The sequence below is a fragment of the Ochotona princeps genome, chromosome 21, assembly GCF_030435755.1.
Source record: "Ochotona princeps isolate mOchPri1 chromosome 21, mOchPri1.hap1, whole genome shotgun sequence".
In the NCBI taxonomy this organism is placed as follows: Eukaryota; Metazoa; Chordata; class Mammalia; order Lagomorpha; family Ochotonidae; genus Ochotona; species Ochotona princeps.
In genome coordinates, this window is record NC_080852.1 from 34,870,590 (window position 1) to 34,890,772 (window position 20,183).

The following is a 20,183-nucleotide window of genomic DNA, read 5'->3' on the forward strand; positions in this document are numbered from 1 at the left end:
GATCTTCCTCTCTGTCTCTCCTCCTCTCTGTATATCTGGCTGTAATAAAATGAATAAATTAAAAAAAAAAAAAAGAACTAGTCATTTCCCAAGGACAGCCTCTGCTCTCCCGGAAAGGCCGAGAAGGTGAGCGGAGGGAAAAGCAGCGGACACTGAGCACATTGTGCCACCAGCCATCCCGGGGGCTACAACTACGCCTGCGCGATCCCGCCCTAAGCCACGAAAGGACCGCCTCCAGGAGCCCTTGTATAAGTCCTTCCCTTTCCCAGGCCGACGCTCATCTTCACTTCCGGTCCTCCACTTCCTGTCTTACGGTGGCAGTGCTTCCATTTATTCTTCCGATACACAGACAGGCTTGCGTTCGCGGTTCGAATCTTTAGTTCCCCCGGCGGTCAGCCCTCACGAGTCTGTGAGGCTCCGTGGGCCGCAGCGGCCTCCTCAGAACCATGGTGAGTGGAGTGTGTGCGTGAGAGAGAAGGTGCCTTGCCGCGGACTTCCCTAGCTCGTAACCAGGGGCTTCCCTTCCTGCCTGTCTTGACAATCAGAAACTGGGAGCTTTCTGTGGGTCCCCCCCACGTGAATCAAAGGTCCCAAGGCTTTGGGCCATCCTCGACCGTTTTCCCAGGCCACAAGCAGGGAGCTGGAAGGGAAGTGGAGCTGCCAGAATACGAACCGCCGCCCATTTGGGAGGCCGGCAGTTGAGTGATCACGCTGGCCCTCTTTGTGTGTTCTCGGTCTCCCACGCATGGTGCCAGCTTCGTGAGAGTAGCCGCTCCACCTGCTTACAGCGACCAACACGTCGCCCACGTTCGGGGGTTGGAGGGCACAGGCAGCAGGTGCTGCGAGGATGTCACCTCTGTGGTTAGCGGGGCTGGACAGTTTTTGCAATGGGGAAAGGCATTTGCCTTAACCGAAACCCCCATCGTGCAGAGATGAGCGCAGGATCCCCAGAAGGTTCTAAACCAGTGCACTTACAGCGGCCTTGTTTGCAGGGAGCCTGTGTCCTGCATCACCGCCGTGTTCCTTTGTCCACCCAGCGTTTTGTAGTGTTTGTCAGTTGGAAGGGAGGATCTTCCTGAACTCGTGTTAAGGATGGGAAACTGGGGTCAAGACTGACCACTTCTCAGGGATGGTCAGCAGAAAAATTGGGAGTGAAAGTCAGGTCTGTCTTTGCCCTGATTTCAGCCCAGAGAGCACATTCGCTGCCTAATGCTGTTTCATGGCTCAGTCATTTGACACTCTACGTAAAACTCACTTTGCAAGACCGTACCCCAAAATCCAGCAGAAAGTCATGATGCTTAGGTGGGCAGTGTGTGGTCGGTATTAACCAGGAGGATACCGGCCTAGCCGGGAAGAAGATTGTTGTGGAAGAACTTTCTGGAGTGGTGATGAGATTAACCGAGCGAGCTGCAAGGGAGAAGTGCTGGAGTAAAGATTAGACACAGATGTGGTCGTTGTTTGGTTTTGTTGTTGTGATTGCTGCTGTTTATACCAGAGGTCTAGCATTCAGCTTGTGACTGTAGAATTTTTCACTTATATACTTTTTAGAAAGTGTTTAAAACATTGTCATTTTTCTTGCCTTCTCTCCTTCCAGGCCCGAAATGCAGAAAAGGCCATGTAAGTATCAACTTGGTTTGGGCAGTAACCATTACTGAGCTCTATTTGTATTCGAACATTTACCAAATGGGAGCCTGTTGAAAAAGCTGTTTGTATACCTGTGTTAAAACGGCATGCCCACATTGGCTGTTCATGTTTTCCATTAGTATTTCCTGGCAGCTTCTAGAGCTTACATTGGATGAGCATCCATCGCCTGTGGCTGCTCATTGCTGTGTTGTTGCTCAACATTGTGGTCTGATAGGTAGAATTTCCCTTACTCACTATGCACACATGGTAGGGTCTTGGGAATGTGGAAACCCTTTTTGTTCTTGTTTCTTTCTTTTTTAAGAGAGGGAGAGATCTTCATCCACTGGTTCACTCTCCCAATGTCTGTAATGGTCAGGGCTGCCAGGCCAGCCTGAAGCCAGGAGCCTGAAATTCCAATCCAGATTTCCCAAATGGGTGGTAGAGACCTGAGCAGTTGGGCCATCTTCCACCCCTTTCCCTGGCACATTAGCAGGGAGCTGCATAGGAAGTAAGGCAGCCTGGACAGGAACCAGCATCCTTTTAGGATGCTCGCATCACAGATGGCTGCCTAACCCCGCAGTGCCTTAGAGCCTTCCCTGCTCCGGTTTCTTCATGACAGTGTGTGTGTGTGTTTATGGAGGTATATAAATGAATGATGGTATTGTCACGAGTAGATCTACCCTGTTGGAACTTGGGTGACAAGAAGTCTGTGAGTGGAATCTGATGGGGTCTTCCATGTTCCCCTTAGGACGGCCTTGGCAAGGTTTCGCCAAGCTCAGTTGGAAGAAGGGAAGGTGAAGGTGGGTACTCGTCTTAAGAACATATATAGTGAGGTTCACACAGGACAGCTTCCCTGGTCCCCCTCTGTACTGCATGGACTCTGCACAGTCTGCACCAGGTTCCCAGGGCTGGGGCACCATGAGAATCCGGCTGCTCATGCTTCTGGATTTTTCTGTCCTGTGATGGCTAAATCCTCTTATTATCTCGACTCTGTGCAATATTGAATAGGGAGTGGAGTGCGATGTGGAGAGCAGCTCTAAACTGAATGAGCAAGTGATCTCAACTGGAGGTGCAGCCACATTAAGGAGCATACATACCGTTCACTGGATAGTTTTCTTTAGACACGGGCCTGTGCACGGTGGATGCACACACATATTTAAGTATGTTTCTTCTAGTTACATTGTATCTTGAAGTCCTGTAAGTGTATCATGCAGTAGCTGTGACATATGTAGCTGGATCACATTCCTGGACATTTGTTTCCAGGACTTGAATGTATTAGTGAAATTCAGTGAATGTTCTTATCTGTATGATTGTGTTCTGAGCAGCAATGGCGGAGGGAAGGTGAAAGCTTGGGAAGGGTGTTGTGGAACTGAAACACCACACATATTTAGGCCATCAGACAAAGTGCAAGGCTTTGAGCCTGAGTTGGTTATCAGTGCCCAGGGAGGATTGTCACGTGTCTGATGGTGACAGCTTCTGTCTGCCCCTCAGGAACGCAGGCCCTTCCTCGCCTCCGAATGCACGGAGCTGCCCAAGGCTGAGAAGTGGAGACGACAGGTGGGTTCTGTGGGGAAGCAACACGCCTCCAACCGCTGCTTATCACCTGGATGAAAGTTATAGTTCTGAATTGTGGTTAAGCTGCAATTTAGAATATTTTAGCTACTGAATTTGAATGACTGTTTTCCTATGCTTTCAGACATGTTCCGCTCAATAAATGTACTGCTTCCCCCCGCAGATCATTGGAGAGATCTCTAAAAAAGTGGCACAGATTCAGAATGGTAAGCTCTTTCGAGCTGCTCTATTCTCAAACCCAGAAGTGGGCTTCACTAGTTCAGTGTTTCTGTCATTAATTCATAAGAGAGGAAACTGCTAATAATGTAGAAATAGGACTGGTGCTGCCATTTTGACAGAGCTGGTGTTTGCTGACTCCCTTACCTGCCACAGAAGAGTACATTTTCGTTTATTTAAGAGGGCATGGAACATTCATCAAATTAAATGTATTCTGGGCTATTAAACAAATGCCAGTAAATTTAAATCATTGATTCATGCAAAATATGCTTCTTTGATAATAACAGGAAGATATCTGGAAAATTCCTAAATAGTTGGAAGTTTAACGGCATGCTCCTAATTGCCCATGTGTCCATCAAGAAACTACAAAGAAATTAGGAAAAAAGTTAACTTGAATGAGAGTAAAAACATAGCTTCATAATTTGGGGATGAAAGCATTTAGGTGATACATGCTTAAGTGAAAATTTATGATGAAATAGAAAATGAGATAAATTCCAAAATCAGTGATCTAAATGTCTGTCCTAAGAAACGAAATGAAGAGCAAATTAAACCCGTAGTAGAGCCCACTGTGGTAGCCTAGCAGCTAAAACTCCTCACCTTGAACATGCCGGGATCCCATGTGGGCTCTGGTTCTAATCCTAAGCCAGGAGCCAGGAACCTCCTCCAGGTCTCCCACGCGGGTGCAGGGTCCCAAAGCCTTGGGCCGTCCTCGACTGCTTTCCCAGGCCACAAGCAGGGAGCTGGTTGGGAAGTGGAGTTGTTGGGATTAGAACTGGTGCCCATATAGGATCCCGGGGCGTGCAAGGCAAGGACTTTAGCCGCTAGGCCACGCTGCCAGGCCCTTTATTATTATATTTTTAAAATACTATTTAATTTTTTTAAAGATTTATTTACTTTTATTTCAAAGTCAGATATACAGAGAGGAGAGACAGGAAGATCTTCCGTCCGATGATTCACTCCCTAAGTGAACACAACGGCCGGTGCTGTGCCAATTCGAAGCCAGGAACCTGGAACCTCTTCCGGGTCTCCCATGCGGGTGCAGGGTCCCAAAGCTTTGGGTCGTTCTCGACTGCTTTCCCAGGCCACAAGCAGGGAGCTGGATGGGAAGTGGAGCTGCCGGGATTAGAACCGGTACCCATATGGGATCCCGGAGCATTCAAGGCGAGAACTTTAGCTGCTAGGCCACGCCACCGGGCCCAAAATACTATTTAATCTTATGTTTGATGATGTTAAAAGTGGGTGAGACCATTTTTTCCAAATTTTCTTTTTCTTCCTGTATCTGAGGGAAAGGGATGATGGGGGAGAAACCATACTCAGACTCCCAGCCACCTCAGTACCCGGGAATGGGGGACAGCCAGCCACCTGTTGTCATCCCAGGGTCCCCAATGTGGAGCATGCTCTGAGGGTTCTGCTCAAGTGGTTTCAATAGTTCTGAAATACCTTCGATCTCATTGCTTCAAGGATGAGGGAAGCCTTCCAAGGTCTATTGGCTGACGTAGTCCTCCATTGAGTCTCCAATCACCCAGATATTTGCTGTCAACACATAGTTGACCAGTTTGTTCTTCCCTCCATCCTCTGCTATGATACTAGATGTCCTCTGAGGCCCCGGTGGACTGCCTTATCCCCCGTGTGCATCTGGCATGCCGTCCACTGCTCAGTCTAAGCCACTGAGGAGGCCCAGTTCTGACACATGCATTCCATGGTTAGCAAGTGCAGTGCCCTTGTCAGCAGAAGTACTTCAGAAGTCGTTCCTCACCTACGACATACTCCCTCACCAGTCCCCCCTCCCAAACTTCCCCTTACCCCTTTCCCTGGTCAGTCTACAGTCTCTGCATCCGGGAGCACCTGGGGCACCCAGCGCCAAATCCCCCCACATGTCTTTAAAAACAGTAATAACATAGATAGAACAGGTGACTATGCTAGCACACTGGTATAGTTAGCATGTGGCATTAACCAGGCCCAGGATGCCTACCAAGTATTGGCCACTTTACTCCCAGCTCTGTAACACTTGCCTAGGTGCAAGGCAACCTAGGCCATTGCCTAAAGCTAGGGCGGCCAAGGTCCTTATTCCAGCTCTGCGGCGTCTCAGTGGGCTCGAGCTGTCTCCTCCCTCCCCGCCCCTTCAGAGCCTGCTGTTTTAGTAGGTGCAGGGAAACTGCTCATTTCATGTGTTTGTCAGGTGCTAATGAAGATGAAGGTTTTCCTCTATGCTATGAACTCCTTGCTGTTTCATTGATCTGGGTGTTGATGGTTGGTCTTGTCAGTTTAAATGAGTATTTGAATGTAATATACCTCTTTAGTTGTTAGCGTGCATTTTATTTATTTATTTATTTTTACTATTTTTTATGTGCATTTTAAAGATATAATATTGACTATGTGTTGGAGGTCTTGGTGCACATTTTAAGGGTGTGTCCTTTTGAAGAAATATATGATTGACATTTTTTTGTTTCCCAGCTGGTTTAGGTGAATTCCGAATTCGTGACCTGAATGATGAAATTAACAAGCTGCTGAGAGAGAAAGGCCACTGGGAGGTCCGAGTCAAGGAGCTGGGAGGTCCTGACTATGGAGTAAGTGAGCCACAGCCCTTGGTGCCCATTGGGGGCCTGGATGGCCCTGGGCCACAGAGTTGGCACTTGACAGTGGGAGACGGCCTGTTGCATGTCAGTGGGAAGCCTGTGCTGCTGAAGAAGGGCACCCCACACAGGCCCAAGAGCGGGGTGCCATGCGCACAAGCTGAATCCACTGTCATACTTTACCATAATCTTAACTTTGGGATGTGTTTTCCCATGCAAAGGCAAAGTACTTGCGTTGCCAGATTGCTGGCTTGTTCAAGGCACTGTGCTAGGAATTTTTAAATGGGTAGTTGCTCTTAACCCGTTCAGCAGTGCTGTGGAAAAGATTTATTTTTCCTAGTAGACTGCTGTAGGTTACATGGAAATATATTAGTGTGTCTAGAAGTGCAAGCTCAGATGTCATTAAGATAGTAGGTAAAGTAGTCTTAAGTTGTACCACTCAAATTTGACACTATTCAAAGACATAAACACATGTACTCCTCTAGAATTGTCTAATGCTAAACAATTTATGCAAAGCATAAATTTGAGAGGTGGGAAAACTGACACGTTCCATGCACCAGCTCACTCCCTTAAATGCCACAGTAGCTGGTTCCCACACCAGGCTGAAGCTGGGAGCCTGGACCTTGGCCCATGTGGGAGGTAGGGACTCTGGTATTTGAGCTGCCTGCCATGGTGAGCCTTATCTGGGAGCTAGAATTGGGAGCAGAGCCAGGACACACTCAGGACTCTGGTATGGGATGCAGGTGTTCCCAAGGGCCATCTAAACTGTTAGGTGAAATGTCCACCTCCGTAAGTGACGTCGGAGTCAGGAAGACAATTTCATGAGACCATCACTTTGAAAATATGAAGTGAGCATGCTATAGCTTACTTAAACGATTTTCCTGTTGTTAGATTGTAGGTTTTTTTTTCTTTTTAAAGAATAAAGAAAGTACACAAGCATATTTCTATATACCTGTATTTTTTTACATTTAGCATATCTTAAAATGTATTCACAACTCATAGAAACTATAGCTTTACAGGTTAAGTTTGTTTTTTTCCGTTTCTCTTCTCAAAAAGAAAGTTGGCCCAAAAATGCTGGATCATGAAGGAAAAGAAGTCCCAGGAAACCGAGGCTACAAGTATTTTGGAGCAGCAAAAGATTTGCCTGGTGTTAGAGAGTTATTTGAAAAAGAACGTAAGTATGTCCTGTTTGTGAGACTCAACTCTCGCCGTGTGCTCAGTGCTGCTAGCCGGACGGTGCCCTGAAGTCAAGGAACTGTTTTTTTTTTTTTTTTTTTTTTTTTAAGATTTATTATTATTGGAAAGCTGGATATACAAAGAGGAGGAGAGACAGAGAGGAAGATCTTCCATCCGATGATTCACTCCCAAAGTGAGCCGCAACGGGCCCGTGCGCGCAAATCCGAAGCCAGGAACCAGGAACCTCTTTCGGGTCTCCCACGCGGGTGCAGGGTCCCAAAGCTTTGGGCCGTCCTCAACTGCTTTCCCAGGCCACAAGCAGGGAGCTGGATGGGAAGTGGAGCTGCCGGGATTAGAACTGGCGCCCATATGGGATCCCGGCGAGTTCAAGGCGAGGACTTTAGCCGCTAGGCTATGCCGCTGGGGCCCGTCAAGGAACTGTTGTTCCCACATTGTAGGTGCTTTATTTTAAACATTTCCTGATTTATTTAGTTTCTTAAAAATATATTACTTTAAAAGGCAGTTAGAGAGAGAGAGAGAGAGAAAGAAAGAAATCCTCCATTCTCTGATTCCCTCCTCAGACGGCTGCAGTGGCTGTGGTTGGGCCAGGCCAAATGCAGGAGCTTCTTTTTGGTCCCCATGTGGGTGCAGGATCCCAAGGCATGCCAGTGCTGCAGGTGGAGGATTAGCCTACTATGCGCAACACTGGTTCTGAGGTGTCATTTTTAATAACCTATACAAGAGAGTAATTCACATATCTGTCTCCAATTGTTATTGCCACAATTACTAATGAAATTAACAATCCAGTTGAAATTTTTGTAGCTTTGAATTAAACTGTGTTTAGTGTTTGATTAATCTTTTGGGTTGCCATATTCCTTTAGATTTTTAGATATTGCTTCAATATCCTGGTTATCTTTTAGAATTTCTCATTGATCTTTTTTGCTTATATGTATATGTTAAGATTTAAAAGGTAGAGCAATGAGGGAGAGATAGATCTTCCATCCGCTGGATTACTCCCCAAAAGGCAACTACGGCTGGGGCTGCTCAGCTTGGAGCCAGGGCTGCAGAATTCCATCTGGGTCTCCAGAGTGGCTGTGTCTGACCTGTGTACCTGTGTTCACCAACACGCTTTCTCATGAAACCTTATGACACATGCTGTGTAATTTAAGCACTTGTGAAACAGCATTATAGCAGCTGCAGAATATCCCAGTATGCATTCTGTAATTTATAACTGTAACTTATTCCCCAGCTTTTACTGTTCATGGAAACGATGATGCCATTCACACCTGTCCGTAAAGCTTTACTAGCTTGCTTCTCTTTGTTTTTAATTAGGATGGCTTTCTTTTAACTGGACGAATTGCCTTAAGGCATTGATTCCGAATGTGATGCATCACTTCTGTCATTTCCTGCCCAGTTCAGGAAAGTGCCTAGTTCATGACATTTTCAGGAATATACACGCCGTGTGGCTCATCCACAGCGTTGTTCAGGGAGAGGCCCAGGTGTGTGAGTGTGACTGGAATATCCAGCTGTGTTTTTGCTGTTTTGTAGCTCTGCCTCCTCCCAGGAAGACACGTGCTGAGCTCATGAGGGCCATTGATTTTGAGTATTACGGGTACCTGGATGAAGACGACGGAGTCATTGTGCCTTTGGAGCAGGAATATGAGAAGAAACGTAAGTCTGCATGATTCGTTTCTCTCTTTTCTTTGTTTGTTTGTTTGTTTTTTTCCCCCAAGAGTGATTTATTTTGATTTGAAAGGCAGATATTACAGAGGGAAGGAGAGACACAGAGAGAGGTCCTGCCTCTGCTGGTTATTCCCCAGATGGCTGCAATGGCTGGAGCTGAGCCCTTCTAAAGCCAGGAGCTTCTTCCAGGTCTCCCATGTAGGTGCAGGGGCCCAAGGACTTGGACCATCCTCCACTGCCTTCCCAGGCCATCAGCAGGGAGCTGGATGGGAAATGGAGCAGCTGGGGCTTGAACCAGTGCCAACATGGGATCCTGGTTTCACAAATGGAAGATTAGTGTGCTATGCCACAATGCCAGGCCTGGATGTTTTATTTCCTTATAAGAGACCCCAGGTTTCTGTTCTCTCAGAAACAGATCATTAAATTAGGCTTTGATCCAGAAGAGCTGTTTCTGTGTGGCTGAGGGTCTTGACAGGTGGCGTCTGGTGAAGAGCTGATCCCAGAAGGCTGGAAGGTTAGGGCCATGCTGGGTCAGAAGCCGCATCTAGGTATTTTTCTAGAATGGCCTGTCTGAACCTACGAAATAGTGCCCATTTCAGCAGCTTTTTTGTTTTAAATATTTGTTAATTCATTAACTTACTTATTTGAAAAGCAGGACTGAATAGAGAAATGTACAAAGACAGGAGAAAAGATCTTCCATGTGCTGGTTTACTCCTCAAGTGGCTTCAGCAGACAATTCTGAGCTGTCTGTGGCCAGGAGCCATGAACTGACTGGTCTCTGATGTGGCTGGCAGGGGTCTAAGCACTCAGGCCGTGTCTGCTGGCTTCCCAGGCATGTGTGCAGGGAGTTGGATTCAAAGTGGAGCAGCCGGGACTAGAACCCCTCTCAGCAGGTATAGCACCAGTCTCTCAGTAGCTTTTTGATCTACTTAAGATGCAGCTCAAGGTTTTTGCTGTGGAGTGAGTGGGATGTTACTGAGTGAGTGCTCCCTTTATACCAGCACTGTCATCAAATTTTCTTACATTTGGAAGGCAGAGTTACAGAGAGAGGGAGAGGTGTAACCATGCTGCAGTGAGGAGCCAGGTACCAGAAGGTTCATCTGGATCTGCCATGTGGCCGGCAGGGGCCCAAGCACTTGGGACATTGTCTGCTGCTTTCCTAGGCATACCAGCAGAAAACTAGATCACAAGTGGGACAGTTGGGCTTTGACCAGTGTCACAAGCGGCGGTTTAACCCGTTGTGATGTAACGCCAGCTCTATCGGTGTTCTTTATTTTGTTTTCTTTTTCTTTCTTTCTGTTTTGAAAATTTATTAGTTTTTATTGGAAAGACAGATTTACACAGAAAAGGAGAGACAGAGATAAAGATCTTTCATCTATTGGTTTACTCCCCAAGTGACTTCAATGGCCAGAGCTGAGTTGACCTGAAGCTAGGAGCCTGGAGTTTCTTCTGGGTCTCCCACATGGGTACAGGGTCCCAAGGCATCGGGCCACTCTCTGTTGCTTTCCCAGGTCACAATCAGAGAAATGGAATGGCCAGGACACAAAGCGGTGCCCATGGCACTTGGAGGTGAAGGATTAGCCAGCTGAGCCGTGGCACCGGGCCCTACAGGTGTTCTTTCAACACTTCGTGATAGGAGTGGGAGGATTGTGTTCACGCTGATCCCTTGGGACACCCTGAGCCAGTACTTGGGCTACAGGTGGTTGGAGCTGGGGCTCCTTCCCTGCGTCTGCCATTGTCTTCAGAGTATACATGGGAGCTGCTCGGGGTGCTGGGCTGGGGAGGGCCTAGAGGTACTGCCTTCTAGAGACCCTGTGGACCTGTTGTAGGACCAAAGTAGCCTTATACCCACTGCCCAGCCAGCTGGGCAGAATAAAAGGTGTCCATTTCTCAAGGGTATTTTGGCTTTTCCCTGTGTAGTGTGGGGAGCTTAGTTAGACTGGAATAAATAGCATTTGCTCTGCCCTGTCTTCAGTCAAAGCTGAGCAGGTGGAAAAGTGGAAAGCAGAAAGAGAGGCTCGGCTGGCGCGAGGAGAGAAGGAAGAGGAGGAGGAAGAGGAGGAGGAGATCAACATCTACGCCGTCCCCGAGGAGGAGGTACTGGAGTTGGTGCCCAGTGGTGCTTGGATCCTTGAGGCATGGCAGGGGGCAAGCTTGGCTTAGTCAAGGTGGGGGTCCCAGGCCAGCTTCCTCAAGGGCAGGATAGCGGGGGACAGTGGGTGGTTCAGAAAAGAGGGGGCTGCAAGAGTCTGTCACCTATGTGCTTTATGGGGATGTAGGAACACAGTGCAGCATTTTTATGTGTTTTTAAAAGATTCATTTATTTTTCATTGCAGACTCAAGTATACAGAGAGGAGGAGAGACAGAGAGGAAGATCTTCTATCTGCTGATTCACTCCCGAAGTGGCTGCAACAGCCAGAGCTGAGCCAATCCAAAGCCAGGAGCCAGAAGCTTCCTCAGGGTCTCCCATGTGGGTGCAGGGTCCCAAGGCTTTGGGCCGTCCTTGACTGCTTTCCCAGGCCACAGGCAGGGAGCTGGTTGGGAAGTGTGGTAGCTGGGACACGAACCAGTGCCCAAAGAGGATGCTGGTGCTTTCTGCAGCGTCTTAGTCTGCTGGACCATAGTGCTGTCTGCCTCCCTTTCTTCTTAAGTATGGACTACGTGGTATACTGGAACTGTGTGTGTAAACCCAGTGAAACTTGTGTTTTAGCTCATGACCTCATTGTTTGTATTCCAGTGGCAGTGCTGATGGTTCTTCTGTGCCCTGTCATTTTATGTACAGAAACTGGCCTAGAGCAACTGCCTCACAGCCTGACAGCCTGACAGCTGAGGGTGGAGTCATGGTCCCCACCGCTCAGGCTCCAGGCCCTTCTGCAGGGCCTGGCTTATCCTGCCTTTTTTTTTTTTTGTCTGACAGGGGAAGGGCTCCCCCATGTTTCAATGACAGGTAGGTGCCATGTGAGGAGCTTGCTGTGACATCCCGACAAGGATGCAGGCTCAGAGAAGCTTGTGGATAGCAAACCTGAGGTTTCCTCTCAGGAACAGCTCAGGAGCCAGCCATGGGGTCAGTGAGGGGTCTGAAGCACTGTGACTGTCACCTGACGGGGTCTCTGCAGCCCAAGATACTCACCTGTGCTTTCCACAGGTTGAACTAGTGGTTACTGTGTGCAGGTCCAGGCCAGGTGCAGGGACACAGTAACATACAAGGTCAGTGTGTGGCTCCTAGTGGGTAGACGGTCCAATAAGCAGGTTCAGTGGCAAGTGTGGTGCAGGGAGAGTCCACCAAGGCTTTACTGGGCAACTGACCCTTCAGTGGAGTTTGAGATGACCAAGGGAGTTAATCAGGTGCAGTGGAGGCGAGGGAAGAGTGCTCCAGGTGTAGGAGTAGCCTGTGCTGAGAGGGCCGGGAGAGTGAGATGAATGGGCCTCGGGCTAGGACAGCAAGGCTCCAGAGCTGGATGCCTGACACATGGCGGCAGGGCAGGGGTGAATGAGGGGTGCAGGGCTCAGCACCTTTATCTGAACAGCAGTGAAAAGCCACAGAGTAACCTTTTTTTCCCCTTATTTTTTATTTATTTGGAAGTCAGAGATTGGCCCCGCATGGTAGCCTAATGGCTAAAGTCCTCACCTTGCACGTACCAGAGTCCCATATGGGCGCCAGTTCATGCCTGGCTGCCCTGATCCCCATCCAGCACCTTGCTTGTGGCCTGGGAAAGCAGTTGAGGGTGGGCCAACTGGGAGACCTGGAAGAAGCTCCTGGCTCCTGGCTTCAGTTTGGCTCAGCACCAGCTATTGCGGCCACTTGGGGAGTGCATCATCAGACGGAAGATCTTCCTCTCTGTATCTCCTGCTCTGTATATCTGCCTTTCCAATAAAAATAAGTAAAGAAAGAAAGTCAGTTAAATAGAGAGAAGGGGAGAGAGATCTTCTATCCACTGTTTCACTTCCCCAGATGGCTACAATGGTCAGGTCTTTATGAAAAAGTATCTTTAAAAAAATGTAGCATCTGGAACTTGAACCAACCAGTGCCCATTTGGGATCCCAATGACACAGGTGATAGCTTTGCCTGCTATGCCCCAATGCTGTCCCTTTTTTTTTTTTTTTTTTTTTTGAGGTAATTGTAGATTTACAGAAAGTTGGCAAAGGAATACAGAAGGATCCTGTGTACGCTTCACCCCCGGTTTCTCCCAGTGGTTGTGTCTCATGGGTTTATATATAGCACAGTAACAAAACCAGGACATTGACGTTGGAATGATGAGTCAATTCCGAGTCTCTGGTCCCATGTGTAGATCTGTGTAACCGTCTCTGCAGTCAAGTCTCCAAACCCTCCCCTTAGCCCTCTTGGGCTGCCTCTTCACACTCCAGCCACTCTTTGCCAGACTGTTTCACATCTTTAATTTTGTTGTTTCCGGAGTGTTTTATGAGTGGAGACATGCTGTGCGTCACCTGTGGCAGCAGCACAGCACCCGAGAAATCCCTGGAGTCGCCGAGATCAGTCGCTTCCACCTTGTCACTGCTGAGTGGTATTCCACATAGAGTGTGCACAGGTCAGCAGTGTGTGGGCTGCACGGGAAACAGTGGATGCCCCAAATGGCACAAGAGTTCTCTCTTGCCAGCTGTTTCCAAGTCTGCGTTATATCGACTCATGCAGCCTCTGAGTTGATCTTTTCTACATATTGTTTATTTCTTAAAATAATTGGTAATACAGTCACAAGGTTCAAAAATGAGAAGGTACATAGAGATACTCCACGGGCTCCTCTGTAATCTGTTCCTGCTGCATCCATCTCGTTCTCACTGTGCTTGCTAGTATCTGTTCTTACCTTCCTTCCCTATATGAAAGGCAGCTTACCAGACTCGGTGTTGTGTTGCTTTGCTATTTAATAACGTGTATCGGGTGTCTTCCCAGGTAAGAAGAGAACGTCCTCATTCTTTCCCTTTGAAACACTGCGGAGTGTTGCCTTTTCGAGGAGCGCCGACACTCCTTGCTTCAACTGCTCTGCTGCTAATGGACTTGTGCTTGTTTTCTTTGTCCAGTCTGATGAGGAAGGCAGCCAAGAGAAGGGTGGGGAGGACGGGCAGCAGAAGTTCATCGCTCACGTGCCCGTGCCATCGCAGCAGGAGGTAGGATGTTGGGTGCCCTCGGGGTGGCAGTGACCCAGCAGGCCCTGCAGAACACTATGCTGGGTTTCCCATGCATTAGGACAGCTCTGAGCCCTGACCCTGGGGTGCTTGTCACTGGGCTCATGGAACGGATTGAATCCACAAGGAGCCGAAATCCCTGTGTTAGATGAGACCCATGCATGCAAGCTCTTGTTCAGAACCTTCCATGGGAGAGAGGGCTCCTGGAGATCACTGTGGGGGTTTGAGTGAGGCTCTCCTGGGGCAGGCAGCCGCCAGGAGATCCCTCTGCCCAGGTCCCAATGGGTGTCGGAGGGCCTTGCCAAGTAGTCCTATGCTTTTGGTGTCCACAGATCGAGGAGGCGCTTGTGCGAAGGAAGAAGATGGAGCTCCTCCAGAAGTATGCGAGTGAGACTTTGCAGGCGCAGAGCGAAGAAGCCAAGAGGCTCCTGGGCTATTAGGGCCAGCGGAGTGCTCTGGAGCCGGAAGGTCTGCAGGGAGCTCCGCATCTCCTGCAGGCCACTGCAAACCCTGGGTAGCAGGGAGACCAGCTGGCACCTCCACACCTCCTGTTCCCCTCTCCACCCCCATTCCTCTCTTACCTTTTCTTTCCTGGCGTGCTGCTGGGAGTTAGGGCTCTGCTTAGGTACTGAACACATCAGCCCTTTATACAAACATTGGCTACAGATGCCTCCATGGTTTGGGTCTTGGAATGTGTTAAACAGGTTATTGTTCAGCATGGGAGTGTGATATTGTAGGATGCAAGAGCCATTTGTGGACAACATGAGAAAATGTTATTTTTTTCTACAAATATGCATGTTCTCTTGAGAAAGGAGATGATGCCAGCTCTGAACCTGCATCCCACGGGCTGGCAGCCAGCGCCACCCTCACGCCAGGTACTGCTCCTGGTTCTGCCTGAGTTCAGCTCTGCCTGCTCCCCCTGCTCCTACCTGGGGGCAGGAGTTTGAGTTGTTCCTTCTATTTTATAACCTGTTCTGCAGAGAACTATTTTTATTAAAGATTTTTAATAAGAAAGGAAAACCTCCCTGTCTGCAACTTGTGCCCTGGGCTGTGACACATGGGACTGAGGTCATGGAGGGGCACTGGGCTGTGACTGGGACACAGCCAGATCTCAGGTGCGTCTGACAGGGTGGACCAGGGCCTCCTACTTGGGCTTACTGGCTAGTCATAGACAGGGCTGCTTGACCAGGGGTGTTCAGGACTGGTGGAAAAGCACAGTGACACGTGAGTGGAGTCCAAAGCCTCAGTTTGACCAGGAGGGATGATCGGAGGCTTGGCGCTGAACAACAGTGGGATGCTGTTTCCCACCGTGCGGCCATGAGTGTCAGGAGCTTAGCACAGGACTCTCCTGCTGGCCTGTGGATCACAGAACCATCTGGGGCTCCAGCTGAGGCTGCTTGTCCAGAACTTGTAGAACTCAGCCCATGACAGATGGACGGATCTTACAGGAACTGTACCAGCGAGAAGCACGGTTGGGATGAATGAGCCATGTGTAGCTGACACCTCTTGGGCAAGCAGGTCAAATTAGCTGGTGACACTGAGACATGAGGGCTACAGGGAGCCATGGACGGTCCTGAAAGGGAGGAGAGAGCTAGTCAATGTGGAACTTAACTTTATGAAACTACTTGTGGCCATGTGGTAGAAACTGAGGCAAGGATAGAGCAGGAGGAGGCGGGGGCAGAGGCCCAGGCAAGTGGTGGGCTAGGGAGAGGTGGAAGTGGCCCCTGGGCAGGTGAAGGCAAGGCTAGGACCCCCATATCCTGGGCTTCCTGAAGAAGACTGGCAGAGCCCTCCTCAGCTGAGCCCCAGGCATTGGGAGGAAGGGATAGGGTCCCAGGCAAGACCAATCCAGCTCTGGGACAGGACAGGCTCAAGTTGGGGCTTAGGAGTGAACATGGGGCACTTTGAACAGGTGCCTTTTGGGGCTGGCCTCAGCTTCCCTGCTTAAAGTTTAAGCCTGGAGCTGATGCCCACAGATGGGCAGTGGACAACAACCTGCCAAGGAGTGCACACCACAGCATCTCCCTGTTTTTGGAGGAGAGCAGCAAGTGCAGACATCGGGGGTCCTGCTCCCTAGGCGGAAGGCAGATGGCTTCAAACGAGCCCATCCTGAGAGAGGGCTGGGGCCTGCAACTCGCTGCTGCACTCGGCCTCCTTGCCTGGGGTTTCTACAGGATGGACGCCAGTGCAGTTAGAACCTCACATTTTGTGTGTACAGAGTTACGTTGGAGAAGCCCCAGGCCAGCAGTCCTGCAAATGTCCCTGCCCTGCAGGGCCTGGGGGAGCTGAGAGTGATTCTCAGGAGGGCTGCTGTCCAGGCCAGAAGCCAGCTGGGTTGGTATGAACACTCAGAGCGATGTGGTGGTGTGGGTATGGTCACCATGGCCCAGCGCAAAGCTCACAATAACAGAACCAGTCTCAGCAGCCTTTGTTTAGCAAAGTCTGTTTAATGGTTTATAGTAGCTTTGACTCTGCATGCAGTTTCCCAAAAGACTTTCTCATAGATGCTTGCCCATCCATTTTTCCCCCACCCCACCTGGGCTCCTCTGAGTCTGAAACAATTCCCTTCATTTTGGCCTCAAGGCCAGCCTAACCCAAGCTCCTGCCTGACTCTGCTCCCTTGGCACCCTAGCCCATCTCCCACCTGTTCCTGCAGCCTGTACACCAGGAAGAGGTGACACCTTTCTCTTCCTTCTGCCACACCCACCGGCTTTCTGTACCCTGCTTCACAGGTGCATAACGGAGAACAGGGGAGTGGCATGTTACAGCCTCTAGTGCCCTGGAGAGGACACAGGTGGGGCTTTGCTACTAGCTCGCTGTGACCCTTGTGGGGGGAGCATCAAACCCAACCCGCTTCTGAGTACCCCTTGACTTGTGAGTGGGTGGATTTTCTGGGTCTGTCCCTTCTCACTGCAGTGCCAGGCAGGCAGAGGAAAGCTGTTTCCAGCACTGCCCAGGGCTATGCCCAGTTCCTGCACCACATACTTCTCTGCCCACCCCAGGACCTAAAGTCCCTGTGAACTCTGAGCCTATGCCTCCTCTTGGACAACGTGCAAGCAGGGAAGGGCAGAGCTGTCCATAGGCCCCTCTGGCTGGGCCACAGTAGGAATCCTTGGAAGACTGGCACGCAGTGGCATGGGGCAGATGTTAGCAAGGAGAGTTAGGCTGTGAACATGGCTTTGCTGAGGTCTGGGGCTGTCATGAAGTTTGACATCACTTCTAGCAGGCAGATGTGGTTAGGTTCAGATGCTGAGAGCAGACGGAAGCTGGGCTTGATCTGGGAATGGCAGTGAAGGTTAGAGGGGTTATCATAGCTTTGGCACATGTTGGAGTAGGGGTGCTGAAAGGCAGGTGGTCCCCACTTTTTGAGTCAAAACCTACAGTGTGAGACTGATGCCATCAACAGATAGTCCGAGTGTGGAAGATTCATTTGGCCTTTGTTTAACGGCATTTTAGGATTCTGAAAAGGGACTAGGGGGGCTACCTGTAGTTGAGTTCCCAGCCTTCAGCCAAGAGCACACTAGTCTTTCTGCTGCTTTTTGTTTTCTACTATCTTGTAGCAAACATTCTTCTATATTGTAGACAGAGAATATGGCTAGTATCTGGTCTTTGTGATTTTTTTGAAGATTTATTTATTTTTCCTCTTAAAAAATTTTAGTTGATATTTACATTATCAATCAGTGTGGGAAGGATCTAAGGTTAGTGAGAAGTGATGTGATCATTGTTGTCAAACTTTCCATTTCTTCTTCCCATTTCTGCGGGGAGGGGAGAGAAAACGGGAGAGGCCATATCCAGCCTCCCAACATCCCAGTACCTGAAGATGGAGAAAGGCCACCTGATACCAACCCAGGGTCACAGTGTGGCGCATGCTCCGAAGATTCTGCCCAGTGGATGTGATAGTTTCAAAATACTGTCGATCTCGCCAGTCTGTGGATGAGGAATCCCTTCCAGTGTCCATTGGGTGACACCATTGACCTTATGGTTCTGTTCTCCATTCTCTGCTATGGTACCAGATGTCCTCTGCAGGCCCCAGTGAGCTTCCATGTCCTCCGTGTGCACCATAGTCTGTCATTCAGCACTCCATCCTCTACACTGAGGAGGACCAATTCTCTGTGGGCTCTTAGACCTGAGCCAGGAGATCTGGGCCATGCCAGACCCTCACCCCTGGGGTCACACATCTAGCAACCACCTCACAGGTGGGCCAATGGCCCTGAGCCCTGAGACCCAGGACCCGCTGGACCCCCCCACTCCCAGGGCTTACGGACCCAGCCCCCACCACTCAGGTGGGCTTGGTGACCTGGACCAGGAGAACCAGGCCCCTCTGGGTGCCCCACCGCTGGGGCTCACGGGTCCAGCACCCAATGCACAGCCAGGCCCAAGGTTCCAGGCCATGAAACCCAGGACCTGCTGCCCCCCCGGAGGGGGGTTCATGGACCCAACACCCACTATGTAGGCATATTTATTTTTATTAGAAAGATATACAGAGAGGAGGAGGAGACAGACAGGAAGATCTTGCATCTGCTGGTTCACTCCCCAACCTGCCACAAAGGCCAGAGCTGAGCCAGTCTGAAGGTAGGAGCCCGGAGTTGCTTCTGGGTCTCCCACATGGGTGCAGGGTCCCAAGGCTTTGGGTTGTCCTTGACTGCTTTCCCAGGCCACAAACAGGGAGCTGGATGGGAAATGGGGCCACCAGGATTAGAACTGGCGCCCATATGGGATCCCAGTATGTGCAAGGTGAGGACTTGAGCCACTAATCTAGCATGCCAGGCCCTTTGTTATGTTTTTCACCTGTATTTCTGATTGGACATGCATTTTCTTTTTTTTTTTTTTTAAGATTTATTTATTTATTTATTTTAAAGATTTATTCACTTTATTACAGCCAGATATACACAGAGGAGGAGAGACAGAGAGGAAGATCTTCCGTCCGATGATTCACTCCCCAAGTGAGCCGCAACGGGCCCGTGCTGCGCCGATCTGAAGCCGGGAACCAGGAACCTCTTCCGGGTCTCCCACGTGGGTGCAGGGTCCCAAAGCTTTGGGCCGTCCTTGACTGCTTTCCCAGGCCACAAGCAGGGAGCTGGATGGGAAGTGGAGCTGCCGGGATTAGAACCGGCGCCCATATGGGATCCCTGGGCACGTTCAAGGTGAGGACTTTAGCCATTAGGCCACACCGCCGGGCCCGAGATTTATTTATTTTTATTACAAAGATATACAGAGAGGAGGAGAGACAGAGAGGAAGATCCTCCATCAGCTGGTTCACTCCTCAGTCTGCCACAAAGGCCAGAGCTGAGCCAGTCTGAAGGTAGGAGCCCGGAAATGCTTCTGGATCTCCCCCATGGGTGCAGGGTCCCAAGGTTTTGGGCCGTCCTCGACTGCTTTCCCAGGCCACAAGCAGGGAACTGGATGGGAAGTGGAGTTGTTGGGATTAGAACTGGCGCCCATATGGGATCCCAGCGTGTTTAAGGCAAGGACTTTAGCCACTAGGCCACTGTGCCAGGCCCATGGACATGCACTTTCAACCTTAGCGGTGCCACCATCATGTAAAGAAGTTCGCATGAGATTATTAAAGGCTGTATTTTAACAGTTGTGACTGGGCCAATGCTTGCAACATTAGCATTCCACGTGGGTGCTGATTTGTGTCCCGGCTGCTTCAGTTCTGATCCAACTTCCTGCTGATGGCCTGAGAAAAGTAGCAGTATATGACCTAAGTGCTTGGGCTCCTTCCATCCACATAGGAAACCTAAATGAATCTCCTGACTGCTGCCTGTAACAAAGACCAGTCCTGGCCATTGTGGCCAGCTGGGAGTGAACCAGCTACTGGAAGATATATCTCTCCCTGTCTTTGAAATATGTATATATACATATGAATATATATGTGAATAAAATATTAAGATGAAAGTTGGGAAGAAAAGGGGAAAGCAGGCACATTGCTCCCTCACACAGCATGGAGGAGTTCTGAGCATTGCTGCTATGAGATGCGTATAAGTTTATTTACTTTTTTTATGCCTGTTGGTTTATTTGCTTTGGTGCCACAATGTAGCAGTGGCACAAAATTCATTCAACCTACCCTTCACTAGCTTTAAGGAGGTTAGATTATTAACCCAGTTTTAAAAGTTTGTATTTTGGGCCCGGCGGCGCGGCCTAGCGGCTAAAGTCCTCGCCTTGAACGCCCCAGGATCCCATATGGGCGCCAGTTCTAAT

The 20,183-nt window shown here is 49.5% G+C and overlaps 1 protein-coding gene across 1 annotated transcript; it reads left to right on the top strand.

The window, feature by feature from the left end:
* Positions 1-284: 284 nt before the first annotated feature.
* On the top strand, positions 285-15,002 carry ISY1 (ISY1 splicing factor homolog). Its single transcript, XM_012925834.3, has 11 exons — positions 285-449; positions 1,595-1,617; positions 2,372-2,423; positions 3,115-3,180; positions 3,359-3,401; positions 5,866-5,978; positions 7,041-7,158; positions 8,709-8,831; positions 10,819-10,940; positions 13,878-13,964; positions 14,315-15,002. The coding sequence occupies exons 1-11, from the start codon at positions 447-449 to the stop codon at positions 14,420-14,422; spliced, it is 858 nt and encodes a 285-aa protein (XP_012781288.3). The 5' UTR covers positions 285-446; the 3' UTR covers positions 14,423-15,002.
* The last annotated feature ends 5,181 nt before the right edge of the window (positions 15,003-20,183 follow it).